Source organism: Botrytis fragariae, assembly GCF_013461495.1.
Source record: "Botrytis fragariae strain BVB16 chromosome Unknown tig00000255, whole genome shotgun sequence".
Taxonomy (NCBI): domain Eukaryota; kingdom Fungi; phylum Ascomycota; class Leotiomycetes; order Helotiales; family Sclerotiniaceae; genus Botrytis; species Botrytis fragariae.
This window is the reverse complement of record NW_023501004.1, coordinates 418,312-437,390: the sequence shown is the minus strand read 5'-3', so window position 1 is coordinate 437,390 and position 19,079 is coordinate 418,312. Positions and strand designations below refer to the sequence as shown.

The 19,079-nt window shown below is 43.4% G+C and overlaps 6 protein-coding genes across 6 annotated transcripts; 2 read left to right on the top strand and 4 right to left on the bottom strand.

Annotated features, from left to right (window-relative positions):
• Nucleotides 1–1,744: 1,744 nt before the first annotated feature.
• On the bottom strand, nt 1,745–2,800 carry Bfra_011907 (putative alpha beta hydrolase fold protein; the record flags this gene model as incomplete). Its single annotated transcript, XM_037342233.1, has 1 exon — nt 1,745–2,800. The coding sequence occupies one exon, from the start codon at nt 2,798–2,800 to the stop codon at nt 1,745–1,747; it is 1,056 nt and encodes a 351-aa protein (XP_037187891.1).
• Nucleotides 2,801–3,232: 432 nt separating this feature from the next.
• Nucleotides 3,233–5,326, top strand: Bfra_011906 (putative set domain-containing protein; the record flags this gene model as incomplete). Its single annotated transcript, XM_037342232.1, has 3 exons — nt 3,233–4,485; nt 4,535–4,922; nt 5,051–5,326. 3 exons carry the CDS (start codon nt 3,233–3,235, stop codon nt 5,324–5,326), a joined length of 1,917 nt encoding a protein of 638 aa, XP_037187890.1.
• A 734-nt stretch (nt 5,327–6,060) lies between these two features.
• Bfra_011905ia (uncharacterized protein) lies at nt 6,061–7,781 on the bottom strand (the record flags this gene model as incomplete). The annotated part of the gene is made up of 2 exons (XM_037342231.1): nt 6,061–7,482; nt 7,590–7,781. 2 exons carry the CDS (start codon nt 7,779–7,781, stop codon nt 6,061–6,063), a joined length of 1,614 nt encoding a protein of 537 aa, XP_037187889.1.
• A 541-nt stretch (nt 7,782–8,322) lies between these two features.
• Bfra_011904 (uncharacterized protein) lies at nt 8,323–9,459 on the bottom strand (the record flags this gene model as incomplete). The annotated part of the gene is made up of 1 exon (XM_037342230.1): nt 8,323–9,459. One exon carries the CDS (start codon nt 9,457–9,459, stop codon nt 8,323–8,325), a length of 1,137 nt encoding a protein of 378 aa, XP_037187888.1.
• A 1,473-nt stretch (nt 9,460–10,932) lies between these two features.
• Bfra_011903 (putative ubiquitin conjugating enzyme protein) lies at nt 10,933–15,018 on the top strand (the record flags this gene model as incomplete). Its single annotated transcript, XM_037342229.1, has 7 exons — nt 10,933–11,089; nt 11,236–12,440; nt 12,500–12,562; nt 12,614–13,621; nt 13,669–13,853; nt 13,936–14,187; nt 14,343–15,018. 7 exons carry the CDS (start codon nt 10,933–10,935, stop codon nt 15,016–15,018), a joined length of 3,546 nt encoding a protein of 1,181 aa, XP_037187887.1.
• A 1,195-nt stretch (nt 15,019–16,213) lies between these two features.
• On the bottom strand, nt 16,214–17,084 carry Bfra_011902 (putative carbonic anhydrase protein; the record flags this gene model as incomplete). Its single annotated transcript, XM_037342228.1, has 2 exons — nt 16,214–16,878; nt 16,934–17,084. 2 exons carry the CDS (start codon nt 17,082–17,084, stop codon nt 16,214–16,216), a joined length of 816 nt encoding a protein of 271 aa, XP_037187886.1.
• Between the last annotated feature and the right edge of the window lie 1,995 nt (nt 17,085–19,079).

Here is a 19,079-nt window from a genome sequence, read left to right as displayed (position 1 = left end):
CTCGCGATATAAATACACATGCGATTTCTCTCATGATTCTATCAGTTCCAACTCTCAAACAACCCCGTAGATTGGATTAGCAAAATAATATACACAAGGTACAGTCCAAGTCCATACTACAATACTTAATTGGTGAAAAGCAATCAAAATCCCTCTCCTCTCCCACACAAATCCAAACGTTTCTGCAGCACCCCGCTCATCTCAGCAGATGAATCATCACTCGAGACAACAATCGGTTAATCGCTCGTTTGCCCACCCACCATACTAACCTCCACACTTCTCCTCGTAATTTCCCCGCAATCCTTCGACCTGATATCTTCCCGTCCCAAAGACTGTGTGACTCCCTCCCAATTTTCCAAAGCCAACTAACAAAACCACATTCATCTCACGTCGCGAGACATGTCCCCAACGGACCAATATCACGCGAGCAAACAAATAGAGATTTCTTCCCACCAGGAACTTCGCCCTCACATGCTCAACACTGCGACGCCTTTGCGTGTGGATCCTAGCTCGGCTATGCGAGATGATTGGTTATATAACTCCGCGATGAGCAGCTGACAAGCCCTCAAGCCGGAGATGTAATTGGTGGTCGGGGTGCTGAGGATCTTTGGTATACCATCTGCACGAACATAGTTCGGGCGTGTGCCAATTTTGCATGTACGTGGTGGTTCGAGTTCTCGTTCAGTATTGTGGTGAGTCGGGCTTGGATATAAAAGTTGCTGTTTCGTTCTAGCTCTTTCGTAGACGGAAGAAAAACTCCGTTCTCCGATTATGTTTGTGATATCAAATTGTAATGTGTAGGAAGAAGGAAGATGGGTACCTTGATTCGTATTCGGAACAGTGATTGAATGATCGAGATTATTCGAGGTCTTCTCGTGATCACGCACATGTACCTACTGCCATCACCAAACCCAGTTGACTACCAAATAGGCGATCTTGAAATTCCAATCTCGACATTTTGAGGTGATACTTAGGCACTAAATGAAATATTCCCAAACTCACAGCCTTGGAATTAATACCTACGGCGTGCAGTATCATCCTAGCTTGCATGCGCGCAGATATTAGTTTGACGTTGTGTCACCCCTATTGAACGTATGGGTAACTGTCACCTCATAAATTGTGATATGCAAATACTGTTGCGGTTGCCGAATACTACTGTATACATGTCGGTATGAAATATTGAAATATCGGTAATGATATACTGTCGAAGAAATAACCTCGCCGATGCTTTAGACTAAGGGTGTTGAATCAGTATCGTGAGTGGGTAGTGTTATTTGATTCTCGTTTCATGTGTTAGGGTCGATCAATGAATACTTCCTATCTAACTCTGTAGCGTCACTTGCTATGTGCATCACAGTGATCTCGTATCGTTTTATTGACATGGCACAGAGATGCAAGTGTCCAAAACATACAAGTTCGCCCCCTCCCCTTTACCTTGGGGTTGTAACTGTAAATTTCAATATGTGAACAATGTGGGAATTGGAATCTAATCCGGACTACATAGGATGAGAGTCTTGCGACTTTCACATAGACTTTGTCGGGGAAGGATATGAATCATATCGCGAAATGCTAATGATACCAAATTAACACCGCAGTGTGCTTTTATGATTAAGGATGTAACGTAAAGAGCTACAGTATTCTGATAACAGTATAGTATAATTCCAGCCCGGCATTTCTCTCCCAAACATTTCCCCAAGCCCCGTCACGCCATGATAGAATACACAGTAGCCACCCAGTTCATGCCTCAATATTTGGAGAACGGACCCTTGAATAACCAGTTACCTACCTGCTCTAATATTTCTTCTGTTCTGAGTTTTCGCATAGCCTCTGCATCAGGTCCCTTGTTATCCATCAAATCATGAGTGAAAGCATGGCGAACATCCCTTACTAGCGTCCATTTACAACCATCCTTTTCAAAACCATACATTCCATCTTCGCGTTCTTTCTCAGTCAAATCGGCAAGGTCAAAAGCTGTATCTCTAGCTTCCTTGGCTAGCATATCGTACTCGGCCCCTATTATATATATCCATTTGGGTATATCGTTCCTGCTCACAAATCTAGTGCTCAATAATGGATCTCGAAGATTCTGACCAACGGGAATATGACCCCATTCGAATACGGGTCCAAAATCTGGTAGGTCATCCAAGTCCTTTGCATTCCGATATGGGCGCGAGACTTTCTTCTCGTCCGGTGTGAGCGTGAAGTCCATTACTGGATACCAAGCTACTACCCCGTTCAATCTTTCTCGCAATTCAGGTACTTGAGCAGCGGACAAAGCCAAATTTCCTCCTGCACTGAAACCTCCCAAGACCACACGCTTCTTGTCAATATTCAGATCGGCATTATCGATTGTGGCTTGCGCAATAGCAACAATATCGTTTGTCAATGCCGGGAATCTATTGGAGGGGGCCTGGCTGTATTCAATGCTAACAACGATGACATTGAATCGGTTCGCAATCGTAGCACAGATCTCATCATCGAATTCGGCAGACATCAAAGCATGCCCTCCACCGTGGAGATCCAGGTATAGTGGGAGTGGTTCATCGTCAGCTTGCTTGGCCGTTGGAACAAAGATTCGCGTTCGCAGATTTGGTCGGCATGGATATGCCAAAAGCTTGGTAGGACGAGATTCAGGAGGTGTTGGTCGTAGAACGCGCAGGATTTTGAAGGTTACTACAATAGCTATCTTCAATCCCCAAAGCTGAATGAAATACCAGGCGCGAGTGAGGAGTGGAAGTTGTGGCTGGACCAGATCTTGATTCTTCTCAACGCATTCACGTCCATACTTGTTAGAAACCATCTTGCGATCTGTGATCTCGTGAATGTAAATTAAAATAAAGGGGCGCGCATCTTTAATAAATACTGCTCAATAAGAAGATCCTATACCTAGCTTGAGACAGTCATCCTATTGGAGGATAGCACTGCAAGTACAAGGTTGCATCAGGAGTAATATCGCGCATTTGCGAACCTCTTCGATACGAACCAACTTACAATGTTGTTTTGTTTAACAGTCTCAATGACATATTGCATCGAGAGGTTTTCGAAGGATGTGTTGTATGAAATCACAATTCAAAAGCACTTGGAGCGAACCATGCTTTAACCTTAACTAACGTGCCCCACCAAAAACCGGATGAGTCACGTGATCAATGTGGAGGGAAGACGGCAACCATTTTTACGATCAAAACTTAGCTACTGTTATTGGCATGAAAAAAGCTAAAAGTTGAAGAGCAAAATGACAGAGAACATCAAGAGTCTGGTTGATTGGGCCACAGCTTCTGGGGCTTATCTTCATCCTGACGTTGAAATTTATAAAGATGCAGTAACAGGTTTATCGTTCAAGGCGCAACAAACGATAGCTCCTCAAACGAGTATTGTGCGATGCGCATACCAAATTTCTCTATCATATCTAAATGCAATTGGCACATATTCTCAATTTCCCTCGACAGATCCATTTCCCGTTGAGTTCTTGGAGAATTTGAAACAAGATGATCCCAACATTATTGGTCACTTTTTCCTCATACAGCAATATTTGAAGGGTGATCAATCTCCATGGTGGCAGTATATCAAACTACTTCCTCAGCCAAATGATCCCAAAAGCCTTGGGATTCCTATCTGGTGGCCAGAAGAAGATCAGGAATTCCTCACCGGGACAAATGCAGAACCTCCACTTCAGAAGCGAGAACAGATGTGGAGAGATCAGTGGAAGAAGGGAGTTGTGCTTTTGAGGGAATTGCCAAACCATAAAGAATACAGTTATATCTTGTATCAATGGGCTGCTACTATATTTGATAGTCGAAGTTTTCGACCATCCTTGACAGTTTGTCCTGAAGCTTTGAGTGAGAGCTCTACAGATATAGATCTCAATCTAGATCACATTCGCAATGATAGGTTTTCGATCCTATATCCACTTGTTGATATAGGCAATCATAATGGTATCAATCAAGTAGAGTGGAGAAAAGACCCTATCTCCAATTCCTTCGATCTAGTTCATTCTGCTGGTGTCTCACAGGGAGATCAGATTTACAATTACTATGGAAATAAATCAAATAGCGAATTACTAGTTGGCTACGGTTTTATTCTTCCAAACGATCTTGTGAATCGAAATGTTGCCAATCTTAAATTGACTCCAGATCATAATGCTATTCAATTACGCAGAAGTCAAAATTGTCACAGTCGTCCAGATCCAAGACAGCCGGAGGAAGAATTCATGTTTGCTGTGCAACCAACATCTACTAATGGATCACGAGATTCTAGAATCTTGGAATTTCGCAGATTCGGAGAAGGTCTAGTGGATCTCATTTGCTGTATTGTAGCAAATGAACGAGAGCGTTCATATATGTTGAAGTTTCCGGAAATATGCCCAGAAAGAATTGCACAGCCATTCCAAAGCCCTCTATGTAGAGCAGTGTTGCAGGCAATATTCATTATTCAATCTAAGCTTGCATACGAAATTGAGAAGATTGAACAAATCGGTGCAAGTCTAGGGTAAACACAATCCTCGCTCCTATCCTTGACCAAGCTAACACTATCTCAGTCCCCCTCAAAATCCCAATCAATCTCTCGCTCTGAATTACCGGAGCCTCCAACTCGCTACCTTACGGTCTGCCCTCCAACCCCTAGATCTTCTAACCACACCAATTCTTACCCCATCGCTCGAAATCTCAGCACCTTCTCCAACAAGCAATTTGCAAATCCTCTCAATCGAACAGGCCTACTCACTACTTACCCAACACTACCCATCCCTATCTACAAGCATCCACAACCTCATCGCCTCAGACCAAGAAGAAGACCTCCCTCTAGATTGGTCTGTCCTTCTCGAAGATTGGAACTTCACATACTGGACTCTGTGGGTCTATATCATCATGCTCAAACGATCTGATCAAAAGACTCTTGCGGCTATACACCCAGCATTAGAACAATGGGTCCAAGATGGATCTTCGTAAGTTTTTTCCTTCCTCTTCATTTCCATCTCTTACTCCTCCCCATCCTCCCCTCTCTTTCACCCCACCCTACTTTAATTCAAACTAAACTAACTCTCCTACCATAATAGAATCTTCTCCCCCTCGCCACCCCACAGAATCCCGTAACCACCTTCCACGGCGCCGTCGACGAACACGAAACCCTCACAACCACCCTCTCCCAATTACGAGAACTGCATCCTGAGATTTTCACCCTCCAAAATGTAAATCACGAGCACTTACTCAATCTCGCAAGTCACTTGGTTAAGGAACAGGCATTTATGGCACCGTATATCATGTTGGATGGGGCGGCAAAGGGAAAACGGATTATGCAATTGGTGGTGTGTATTTGGGGCGAGGAGTTGTGATAAACTGGAGCATTTGATGGGATTGGAAAAGTTCTGCGCTATTTATAATTTTTCCATGAATGGATATGTGTTTGGAATTTGAGGTGGACAATCGGAGATAGAATCATGTACATTGTGAGTTTCTTCAGACTCTAGTGTATCGAGTCGCCGAGACTCAAGCAATGACAAGGGAATTGAGGGGTTCAAAATGAACGAGGTTAATCCTAAGATCTTAAATCTGCTAAATTCCAAATCACACTAAAATCTACTCTTGACGTAACAATACTCCCAACACTACATTACAACAACCAACCCATACCACACAACACATCCCATCTCCCCCCCTCATTTTCCCCAAACCTCATCCATTCCCTCCCCCCCGCAAACTTCCCCCCACTCAATCCACACCCTCTCACCCGTCCACACGCCTCCTCTCCCTCCCCTCCCATCTATCCATATCCCTCCTCTTTCCTCTCCATATCCCCCCTTTCCTTTCCCTTCGCCTTCTCCTCCCACCACCCACATCTGTTCTCCCACCCCTTTCGTACACTCTTTCCAGAGTTGTCTACCCCATTTTCTCCACCATGTTGTGTTCCACATTTGTTTTTGTGAGATTTCCTCTTCTTCTTTTTTCTTGTCTCTGCCTTTATCTATTCTCTTGTCCCCCGTACTCGGATGAAAATCAGAATCCAAATCCAAATTCAAATCCAACCCAAAAGTAAAAGACCCCGGAATCCGAGAATTTGAATTTGAATTTAACCCCCGGGAATCACCATCTCCATTGCTATATGTAAGAAGTGGTATAGAATCCACGAAACGTTTTTCCCTCTTGCAGTTTTGAGATCTTTGACCGATTGACTGACATCTTTATCTTTATCTGCGTCTTTATCTATATCTGGAGCGCCGCATAAATCCAGCGGTCCGGGGACGTTTTCGAATTCTGCAGATGACATCGCGATATCTTTCACTGGCCTATTGATAACTCCTCTCCTGCTCACGATCTGCTTCTCCTTCTCCTCCGCTTTCTCACTAAACGATGTAACCTTCAATTCCTCCCCCGATTTTCCTACCGTGTGAAAAATTCCCGACGTATAATCTACTCCGATTCCAAACTCTCCATCACCCCTCTCACTATTCCCTCCTACCCCCAACGTCCGATTTCCATTTCCATTCCCATTTCTCCATCTTCTCCTTCCCTTCCCCTCTCCAGCAATCGATACCCCCAAGATCCCCTCCAACCACTCCCTCCATCTCCACTCCTCTGCCCTCCGTCTCTCAACCCTTCCCCCTTCCTGTTCTCCAAAAATCTGCGTCATAATCTCCTGCATCGAATACCCCTTTCTTTCTTTTCCTTTTCCTTTCCCATCCCCATCCCGCTCTTGCGCAATCTCCCACGCTCGACTCCAAAGTGCTTTGATATCCCGCACTTTTCCCATCGCTAATGAGCTTTCGATAAAGCGAGGGGACTCCCTATATTGATCTATCTTTCCTCCTTTATTATTCAAGAAGGGAAATTGGGGAATCACATCCCCATAACAAGATTCCCCCATCCCCTCTTCTGCATCTCCTCGCTCACCCCTATCCATCACAGCACAATCTTTCCTCGCGGAAAAAAGTACTTTCTGTGTATATTTCTGCTGTCCCGATTTCCTTATGGTTCCAGTATCCACCTCCGTACCCCTCTCAACACCATATTCTTCACGTAATTTCTCATTCACTTCCCTCCTATTCCGCAAAAATCTTCCAATGATAATTTCGCCCGGAAGTTGCAGCCACGTATTCGCATTTAAAAGTAGCACTAAATCATCATCGTGCATATATTTCCCATTGAGAAAATCAAGCGTGTCTTGTACTTCTTGTAGCGTGGAAGTTTCTTTTACTTTCTCTTTGGTTTCGTCCGATTCCAATTTGAAGCCCAGGAGTGTTGGGGGTGGGTAATTTAGAATAGATGCTGCAAGGAGAGTTTTGCAAAGATTCAGTGATTTCTTGCGGGCGGGGATTATAAGATGAAATTTTGGGTTTGTATCTGTATTGGTATTGGTATTGTTTTCATTGCTAGGGACAGAAATAGTATCGTCCCATTCAGAGCTTTCGTTGGTAGCGGATGGTATGAAAGCTCCTGCTAATGTTTCAGGAACGTAGGAGCCTAGTTGTGATGCTGAGTGTTGGATTTTATACTAAAGGAAGATATTAGCGGGCTGGGCTTTGGGGAGGATGTGCATAAATATTAGAAGTTGGAGAGAGTTTTCTGCCTGACTGATGGTTATAAATGAACCATACTTACTGCATGCCATTTACCAAGAACAATGAGAATCACAGAAGATATGAAAATTAGAGAGAAGAAGATACGACTACGGAGTCGACTGGGTCGTATTAATTCTCTTAGTTTATGAGCCATGAAACTCATGGGTGAGATTTTCCGCCTGGCAGTTTCGGGAACAGTCCCATTCTCTGTGGGAAACTCCTCATAATTCATCACTAACTACTGGCGACGAAAAAGCAAAATAGAGATTTCTCGTTTTCTCAAATTTCTCACCTCGATTGACTCATTGGTGTGTTCTCTACCTCAAATGAGCCGAAGTCTCAAAAATCAGTAGGACTGCGTATGATATCAAGTACAGTAGAATAACGAGCTGCAAGCAAAGTGTGTCAGAGAAAGAGTTTAACAATGGATTGAAATTGTGAACTGTGAAGATTGTAAACATCGTAAGTCGTTTGACTGGAATGATCTCAAGTAAGGGATGAGGCAAATGCTTCTTTGGGAAATGCAACCAACTACAACTAAAGGTATTATTGAAGGTCTCTTCCTTGCGACAAAAGTTCTTCTTAATTTGGTATATTAACATGATATATTGAATCTATAGCAAAAATGGTCATTGAGACCATTAACCTAATCTGGCTTCAGATCAATATAGGGTTGACTCAGCTTATTTGGAGATCTGGTATGAATATGAAAACATGGTAAATGAGAATGAAGAACAAGCCAATATTTGGGTATAACAATGAGGATTACCCTATTAAGAGCCTCTGAGTCGTTGCAGTTGATTGATAAACCCATATCCACTTTGCGTCCTATTCTCGCCGATACCAGAAATCGATGTTTCTTGGTCTTGAAAAGCCTCGACTCTTTGACTTAATTGACCATTCTGTTCAGCATCCTTTAATAGATCTCGATGTCTGTCTTCGACCATTTTTGCAAGACTTTCGACAAATTTACTCCTTGCTCGTTCTTCAGCTGTGCCTTTCCACACAAGTGCCAATTCTTTCAATTCTTGTACTCTTTTGGCTGCTGTCTCAATACCATCGACTGGATCATCCCCAATTAACAAATCTGCAATTTCATCACGTAGTTTCTTAGAAACTTCTTGGCCTTTCTCTTCGGTGCTGTGTGCCTCTGACCCTGGCTCGGGAGCGGAAACAGAAAGAAAGGACGAAGTGACCGATACTTCTGATGGTGGGAAGGTCCATGCCATTGCATCTCCAAATGTCTTTATAACCGTATCCAACCGTGACCGTACAAGTGTGAGCGTTCGTAATTGTGTCACATAAGGAGGATCGGCGATTTTGGTGGCATTTGTGTCTTCTGAGGTAGGTGTTTTTGGCATGGTAGCTGTGGCAGATCGCGCCCTAGAGTCTCCAGATTTTGTTGGTCTTCTTGACAAATCATTCTCAAGCCCCCCCGGAACAAACTTTGTAATATCATCATGGAGTCCTTCGATCAACGCTTCTGATAATCCCAATGTCTCTCCTCGTAGCACTTCCACCTCATAGGCCAATCGGCTTCCACTTCGCAATATCTCATCGGTGAGTTGTGTAAGAGTAGTCGTAAGTCTAGTGGTGTGTGCGCTAAGATGTGAAAGAAGAGTCTGCGTCTGTGTAGACAATTCAGCTAAAGGGACGACATTTCTTGAAGACGACGACGTATTCGAAGATTGTAAAGAAGGCAAGGTTGAATTGAGGTAATCTGCAGGATCAAAATCCGGGTTCAAGAACGGTCGCAGAACAGGGTCTGCAACGTGGGTAGATTTCGATAGTAAATTTGATTCTGACGTAGAGACGCCATTTCGAGATTGAGATTGAGATTGAGATTGAGGATGTTTGAGCCTAGGATTGTTATTTTGTGTAGAGGGAAGGGTTTTAGAATCCCAAGCCATTTTCACAATGCATCTATGATCGACCGAATTGTTGTCACGACAAAGTAAAGATTGTTTCCCGTGTTTTGTACAATGCCTTGAGAATAGCTAATAATATTTTGAGACCATCGAGTTGAATGGTGTCAAGCACTTGGAACATTATTGTGGAACCAGCCTTTGAGATATCGGATGACTAATAAGAATAATTGGGGGACCAAAGGCGTGCATGAAGTGAAGCCTCATCTCGGTCAACGTCTGATGGAGTAAATTGATGGTGGGGCATTGGGGGAGGGGAGAGGCAGCGTAGCCTCCTAAAGATGGTAGGTGCGTTTGCATTTCTACAGGGATGATAGCTCTAGGTAGGAGGTAGGTAGGTAGGTACCCAGCATGTCATCCTTGTTTCCTCTTCTAGAGCCAACCCGTCGATGGATGTTCCTTCCTGTCTCAGACTTCACTTTATTCTGATTACTTCACTTCACTTCACTTCACTTCACTTCACTTCAACCACTTCTTTTCTCTTCTCTGACTTCACTCCACTTGTGCCTCCACCAGTCGTAATCGAGTGCTTCCCCATCTATCTATCCACCTCGAGCTACATAACACTTGGATTTCCATTCAATTGTTTCTATAGAGGAGCATCTGGGCAGTTCTCCAAGACGGTATCTGGGCTTTGAACCCGGTACATCACAAGCTTGTTCTTAGGGATGTCAAAAACTCTGCTTCGTTTGACAGGTCAGACATGATGCATGTTAATGAGTGATGGACAGAGTAGAGTAGGTACTGACGATTGTGTACTTGTGACATTTGTTACTCGTTAATAATAAATGCCAACGTGTTCGAATTCACCTCCAACATTCACCGGACTGATTGGGAAAGATTGAATCTCTGTGAACATCCAATACCAGCACCTCCCTACTGATGACTACTAGTACCAAACTTACTCCGCATCGTACCAGGCAACCGGACCATTTGGAAATCATCGACCAATGACAATCGACTTCTCGAATTCGAACCACCATATACACCAAAATCAAGGCAACTAATCAAAAAGCCCAATACAAGGCTGCTGGTCGATGACCTTTATACGGCTCTTCCCCTTGTTACCTCCAGCTTCGGAACTTCTTCTATTCTTCAACCATCTTTCGGAAAGAGCTATTATCTGTGGACTACAGTACAGAAACTTGGATATCATATCCTTCACTTTTCAACAATCAGATCAAGGCTTTGACTTACAAACCCTCAACTCCATCAACTTGATATCAATCATCTCAAAGGTACGTCTTCGAGCCGCTATCAAGTTAAGAAGACCTTGCTACTTTTCAAGATCCCTCTCACCACAATACATCAAGAACAATCTCAACAGCATCTAGTAAATTCCTCCACGAGGCATATTTACAATATCAAAGTTTGATCGAGGACTTCATTTCTACAGCAAGCTTCCGTCATCTTTTGAAGTTACAGCGTCAAAGGTATATCCAATAATTCCGCTGCACGATGACTCGCAAACACTTCCTAGCGGATGTTAAAGAAGCATCTGAGAAAGGCATCCCTCATGTCATCTCAATCAGTCGGGGAGATGACGATGGTGATGTAAACTTTTGCTTCTTGCATGATTCTACAGAACCCATAGAAATTGGTCTCTTAGCACTAGGTATGTTTTACTATATTCTATATCTCTAGCAAACAATCGAATTCTCTTCTGCGTGGACTTGATCACTGATTACGCATGTGGAAACGAAATGGTGTCGTCAAACAGGGAAAGAAGCAAATTGTTCTTCATCATACTGACTCTGATAGATGTCTCCGAGTACCCAAGTGGGAATAATTTCATGATTTTCACCAAGTCCGAAGGGGCTCCAAAGGCTGTCAACGAAGCACTGGAACGACTCATGACCTCCTCAACTGGCGTACGTTTACCAGAATTGATTAGCAGTATTTCAAAAAAGCTACAGACATTACTTTCAGCAGGTTCACGAAGATCTCCTATCAGTCTCGACGAAGAGGATGAAGATGATGAGATGGAAGATGCGGAAGAGGACGAAAGCGAAGATGACTCTGGCTTTTCTGACGAAGAGGAAGAAGACTTTCCAGACGAGCCAACAACCTTTTCTAATGGTAATGATGTATCAGTATCGACTAGTAGACTCACACTAGAGGCTGCTGCACAACTGAACCGACGCATTCGAGCAGACATGCGCACTGTCCGATTGCTGGGTCATCGGATCGGAATTCTAAATGGCATGAAGGCTGAATCTCACAGTGGTATCCTCAGCATCTCCATTCAGGCAACTAAGCTGGGTTTATCGGAAGAGGCTATGCAGGCTTGGGATATTGAGCCTCACCAGTATTTGACCCTACTTATACGCTACTCGGATGGGTACAAAACATACGAGGCACTGATTGCCGAACCAGCCAAAAATAGTGGGATCGATTTCCGTGTTGGAGTCTGTAATGGTTATAAGCCATCGATAGCTGCAGCATTCTCGGCGTTTTCGGACTCAAACAAGGTCGGCGACAAAGCTTCTAACAACGACGGCTCTAATTCACAGGAACAGAGCGGAGGATTTTTCAATATATTCATCAGTAGCTCTCTGAACGAGTTCATCAATACAAAAATGATATCAATCCTCAAGATCCGCATCGCAACTGGTCTTGGATGGGAGGATGCAAAGAAGTTTTTGGATGAACGCCAAGGACGACCACTTGAAGAACATGCAGATCTGTATTCTGAAAATGACTACTCGGACAAGGATACGATCAAAAGTCATACATCGCAGATTTTAGCCAATGATCATCTCACCGATAATGAGAGTGCCAGCTTGTCATTTCCGCTTCTTGCTGCACAATTTGCGCTGATGTATCTAGTCCGCTGCACAGAATTTTGTCTCGTCTGCCATGATAAGATTACAGGAGGATTTGAGGCGTTGAAACCTTACGTTTGCGAAAAGCCATTATGTTTATATCAATATATGTCCTTGGGTTTTGGACCTAGTGTCGAACATGTAGGTGACCGTGGATCGTGTATACCCAGTCCAATTACTCGAATGCTAATCGTGTACAGGAGATTCAAACTCAGCCTTATGTTGTAGACCTTCTCCTGAACTTTTGTTATACCAGTGCTTTTGTAGGTCTAACTGTATATAATCTCCATAGCTCACAACTGATTTTTTGATAGGGCGCTCGAATTCGTGAGTATCCCACAGGCATGAGTCTTTCTGTTCCCTCCGCCATCGTCGCCCTAGCGAGGTACCTCGCACCTCAAGACTTCTCCCCGGCCCCAGCTGTTGTAGAGCAGCCAAGCAATGATCGTCGAGACAGAGAGTTCAAGGTTAAGTATAACAGCGAAGCTTGTGAGTTTACGTTCGAGGAAATGTCTGAGATCTTAAACCCTCCTGTTCGCAAAGGAGATTGGGTCCGCATTTTGTTTGGGCCCGGACCAGATACGGTAGTTCAAGCGGTTCATTCTAGAGTAGAGGATGTAACTTCGATGCCGATTGTAAAACTTTCGCAACCAATCCCGCAGAAGGTTCAATCAACCACATACCAAACTCCAGTGACCGATCATACACCAACAGTCAACCCCACCAACATAATTGCGGCTCGGATGTCTATTTACAATCGCAATTTCGACGAGATGTCTATCTCAGAAAAGTGTAGTACTATAACAATGCTTCTTGACACTTTACCAACCATCCAAGAGTTGAGAGAATATATCGACCGACAGAGCCGAACCGAAGAACCGAACCTTCGTAAATGGACAGAGCGTATATCCCCAGCTGCTCTAGGTTTACTACGATGGGTTATAGCCTCTAATCGCTCATGCCTTGTTCAAGTCGATAAATGCCCTGGTCAAATTGATAGTGTTTTGGCTGATGCAAAAATCAGACCAGATCAAAAGGTCTCTCAAATTGGGGAAAATTGGATGCAGTTTCGTTTCGCACAAGGATCGCCAGACAAGGAAGAGCGTTTCTTAAATGCTCTTAAAGAACAGCAGACCTCTTTGGATCCAAAGTATCCTACCATATTTGCTTTTCATGGTAGTGGACTGCAAAACTGGCATAGTATAATTCGACATGGATTAGATTTCAAAGAAACTCTTAACGGGCGAGCATTCGGACATGGCGTTTACCATGCACAAGATCAAAATGTATCTTGTCAATATAGTAATGGTCGAAACATTGCAGTAAGTATAAGAATCATCGCAATTGGTCTGGTCTAACTTTCAACTAGGGTTCCTGGCCTGGATCTCAACTCAAAATTACGTCTGTGATGAGCATTAACGAGATTATCAATTGTCCAAATCAATTTGTTAGCTCGAATCCATATCTAGTAGTACAGCACATCGATTGGATTCAATGCAGATATTTGCTTGTTCAAATTGAAGGACAGGTGATTGCAACTCCAGCTTCGACTAGGTATGTTTCCCACCCAAGCGACTTGTTAATGGGGCATGAGACAACCCGCGATGATTGATGCTGACATTTATTTCCTTTGTAGGGAGATTCAGTCCGAAATCGAGCAAGATCCCAAATATACGGCAAGATCCACAAACAATAAACCTATCGGTGTTCCATACTGCGCTGCCTCAGTCTCTAGAGCATTTCGTAATGATGGCGCCGGTAGTTCTTCCCCATGTAAGAAACTGAAAGGAATGTCTTCTTTGAATGGGACTGGATATGTGAGCGAAGCGGAGGACATTGAGGATATAAACTTTCTAATTTCTGATGATGAAGATGAAGTGGGAATATTGTAAGCAAATTAATTCTCCCTTATACTTTGTTGTTTGACCACACCAGTTCAAAACAGCCTCAGAATTGCCCTTGAAAGAGCCATCAGCAATTAAATCATGCTATCTTACTGATCACGAAATTTTTAAATGAGCTCTCACTAATCATTTGTACTAGATCATCTGGTTCTAAGAATCTAGAGGCTTCAAAAACTGATTTTGTTCCTGGATCACTTGATCAAAGTAAACTTCCAATGCTGGGACCTCCAGCTTATGCTACCCCGTCTGCAACTATGCGTCTCAACAGGGAGTTAAAAGCAATTCTTAACGTACAAAACTCTACACCCCTTCACGAATTAGGATGGTATATCGATGAAAATCTTGTTGATAACATATACCAATGGATCATCGAGCTACACTCCTTTGAGTCCACTTTACCACTGGCCAAGGATCTCAAAGAATCGGGACAAAACAGCGTTGTTATTGAAATTCGCTTTGGGAAAGAATATCCTCACAGCCCACCATTTGTACGAGTTGTCAAGCCACGATTCCTACCTTTCATGTCTGGCGGTGGCGGTCACGTAACAGCCGGTGGAGCATTATGTATGGAGCTTTTGACAAATTCTGGCTGGAGTGCCGTCTCCTCGATTGAGTCCGTTCTCTTACAAGTTCGTCTTGCACTTATGAGTATGGATCCAAAGCCTGCACGTTTGGAAAGCAAAAATCCACAGAATCAAGGTGAATATGGAACTCAAGAAGCTATGGCAGCTTTTATCAGAGCGTGTAACATGCATGGATGGGAGATTCCGAAGGACTTTCAGGACTTTGCTGCCCCTGATCATGGCCAGTTTTGAATTTAGGAAGCTCAATTCAAAATCACAATAGCATGGCATTAGAAAAGTGGAAGAAGGGAGATATGAGTGGTAGGGAGAGGAGGGAATTTGCGTGCGGATTAAGGGTTTGCTTTTACTTCTTTGCGGGCCTGGTTTTGATTTCCGGTTGGGCGGGCTGGCATGATGAAAACTCAAGATGGGATATAACGATAAGATGACTGGACCTGGCGGATAGATACCCAAACAACCATAAAGGAATATTACAGGGAGAAATAGGCGTCAAATTGTGTAATGGGACGGTATCGCAATGGATGGATCTTTGGGGCTGGGCGGGAATCAGACTATTACCTTTGTGTAAGATTTCTTTTACGGAAATCTATGTGATGGTTAGCTAGTTGTTAGATGAGAATATGGGTAGATACATGAAATTTTCTCTTTACAAGATTTGTTATGTTTTGTGGGTGAGTGGGTTAGTGAGTTCCTGGGTAAGTGTCTTTTTCTGCAAGATGCTGTTTGATGTGGTTAATAGGCGTGATTGACAAGTGTAATTGATGGATGTAATTGGTTTGAAAAACTTATGCTGTAACTTCTAGGCCCTTTCTTGCTATATGTAGAAGGGAGGAATATAATTTAAGTAGGTATCTAGGTAGATGGTGTGGTGTATACTAACTTTAACTTGAAAAATTGGACGAGGTTGGATGAAATGAGGTTAGATTAGATGAGATTAGTGGTATTAGATCTTTGTATTTTTCTTTTTGAAGATGGGAGAGAGGGTGAGTGAGAAGTTTAGATATAGCAATGTGTACTTGTATCTTGTATGATACATTGGGAGATGTTTGGATTGAGTTTGGGGGTGGTGAGGGGACATAGGATGGGATAGGATGGGATATGGATATATGAATTTGGATATGGATATGGATATGGATATGGATATGGATATGGATAGAGAGATATATATACTAAGGATATACAAAACGCCCGAAATGAAATGAACCATCTGTATGCTAAAAACCTTTTTTTCCAACTCTAGAAATCAAAATATGCTGCCGTATTTTATACTTCACGATCGCTTCATTCCTCATTCCTCATTCCTCACTCCTCACTCCTCACTCCTCACTCCTCGCTCCCTAATCTCTAATCCAACGCCTCAAACACCAATCAACTCTCATACTTCATAACATCTCATCTCATCGCATCTACTCTCATCTCTCCACATTTACACATTGATGTTGTGACCCCAAATACCCTGTTCCTCGCGAGCACTATAAGTACTAACCGCCAAGATCTCCTGCATCTGTTCCGTGCCGACCAGCATCTTCTTACCAGCAACAAACCATCTCATGCCCTCCGTACAAGGAGGAGAAGTGAGACTTCCCTCATAGGTCCAGAAATCCTTCGCGTTGTTGATCTCTGTAAGTGCCTGTTTGAGATCGAGATCGAGCGGGATGCGAGTCGTTGCGTCTGAGAAGGAGGGGATGGATGATAGTGGGAATGAGTCGAAGAAGGTGGAGTTGGCGACGGTGCCAAAGGGGATGGGATCAATCATGAATGCTACGACGGCACGTTCGGCGCCGGAGGCAGTGGCGTGCACGAAATGGAGTTCGGCTTTGGAACGAGCGGAATCAATGGTGTGATCTGCTGGTGCGTGAATGTGCCAGCCTTTGAGGAAGACGGTTTCGTTGTCGAAGGTCATGGATGGGTTGCCGCTTAGATCAGTGACGTTGGAGGTGAGGGAGAAGGCGGGACCATAACCCCAGTTGTAGAGGGAGCCTGAGGTGGAGGTTGAGTAGTTGAAAGTTGGGGCATGGGTTTTTGAGTACCCGGTGCTGGTGGTGAGGTGGATAGGGGATTGTTGAGTGCCGGTTTGGCAAGTGGTGTAGTCTGATGAGATGTTAGAATAGGAGCATGAGATGGAGGACGGAGACTCAAAACTTACTCTCGTTGATCATTCCCCAGTTGTAAGCAGCGTCATATGCCCAATCAGCAGGTCCATCAGCTCTCTTCATGAGTGATTGGCTGGAAAGATCATGATCGGGACAAGCCATAACGGCTGACAAGAGAGTTGCGGCGAGAATGAATTTTGACATTGTGAAAGAATGAAGTGGAAGATTGAATGGATGAATGAATGAATGAATGTAGTAACTGAGTATGAAAGATTGGATGATTTGATACTGTGTTACGAGAACAACTCTAGTATTTATATATAAGAAGGACTCCTTCCATTGTCGACTTGAGATTACTTCTCTTGGCCATTTTTCACTGCCATCATGATATTCTTGGAACGTACGATGAGAAGATCGTTGCACAAAACGAACACGCTTACCAAAGGTCAATCAACAGCGATCTCAATACCAGCTTTCAAAATTGTGATGGATGTGGCATGCAAAAATGAGGATATACTTTTCTTGGCCTGCAATACCAAGAGCCAAGCCGACTAAGATTTCTGTCAAACAGACGAAATGTTAGCCTGTTTGTCATACAGTATTGTATTTGAATAGTCGATCGAACAACATCCGCAATTCAGGCGCAAGAGATTCGCAAGGCCGACCCTTATCTAGCCAAGATAAACAATGAAGGAAATTTGGAGGCGCTTGCAGAGCCACAATTATCTCGTGATCTTTAAACTCTATCTTGTTCTCCTTTATGCAATGTGAGATACCTCGAATACCGACAAGCTGTGGAAGGCTGTGCACACTTGCTGTATCACATTATGAGCATTCCAAACTTTAATCTCTACCGTAAGATTTTGAGTATGCCTTGAGCAGAGCAGGCCGCGAGGTGTTCGTAGAAGCTCGAGGAAAAGGTAGAATTATGGAGTTTGTAACCATCCACCCAAAGCTCTTTTCCCTTCTCCTTGAACCCGGGTCCCGTCTTTTGGTTTATGCATATTTGATCGGGAACATCTAGATCATATCGCTTATATTGCTAATATTGCAACTTAGATGATTGAAAATAGCACCCGGCTTAATGACTGATGCCAATCGGATCACTGGAATTCGTAAACTTTGGCAACCTTCATTTCTGCAATATAATATTTCGTGCAGTGTGGCCTCATGTAGAGTTGTGATCGCGGGGTATATAGGTTCGTGTTATGTGTAGAGTATTCCACGCCCGTGTCACTGTTTTGGCTGGCCCAGAGAAGTGCTAGTTCATCTTATTGTTCTGATGCAAGTGGACAGGACCAAAGTCGCTAAAGTCTTGGAAGGGTAATAGAATTATTGAAACATTGAGAAGCCGAAAATTCGGAACCGAATCTAAATATGGAAAAGATTGAAGATACTAGAGCTTCGCAAGATAATCCGCTCCTTCTTCTTCTTCTTCTTCTAGAGCGTAGCGAAAAAGCCTCCACGGCAGTGGCCCAGCGGAGCGTCATTAATTGAACCTTGGTAGTTTACCATAGGATGAAGAAGAGTTTGAATGTGAGATGGGTACACCTGGGCAACTCTCTTCATATTCTATCCAGGACATCTCATTACTTGGAAGATTTCAAGAGCTTTCATGTGGAAATCATATGTTTAGTTTCGATCATTTATGCATAATATTGGAAAAGTTTAAGATGTTGAAGAGATCTGAAAAGGGACGATTCCACTCAAGATGAAGCGAGGAAAAAGGGTTAAAGATTACATTTCGCTATATAAAAATAGAAAAGAGGTCAGAAGTAATGATTGGATGGTTAATTCCGTCTGAAGTATCCAGGGATACCTAAGTAAATCAAGAGAGATTTGAAGAGTGAAGAGTGAAGAGTGAATTTGCTATAAATAAGACAATACTCCCTCTCAATATGGAATTTGGAGATTGGAGTTTGAAGTTTGAAGTTTGAAGTGGCTACGAAGAGAATCAGCGATAAGCCAGAGATAAGAGAGCTTTCACCGACGCTAAGCCATATGGGCATTAGCGTCGGCAGTAGATGCTATAAACACCCGACCATTTTCAAGCAGGGATTCATTATCGTCATGCGCATAGTAACGAGCGAGGTGAGAGGCTCAGAGGCTCAGAGGCTCAGGTACCTATGGATAGGAAGGATACTAGTAATCGGATTGGATTAGAGCCAAAGAACCATTTTCAATACTATCTGCCGATTC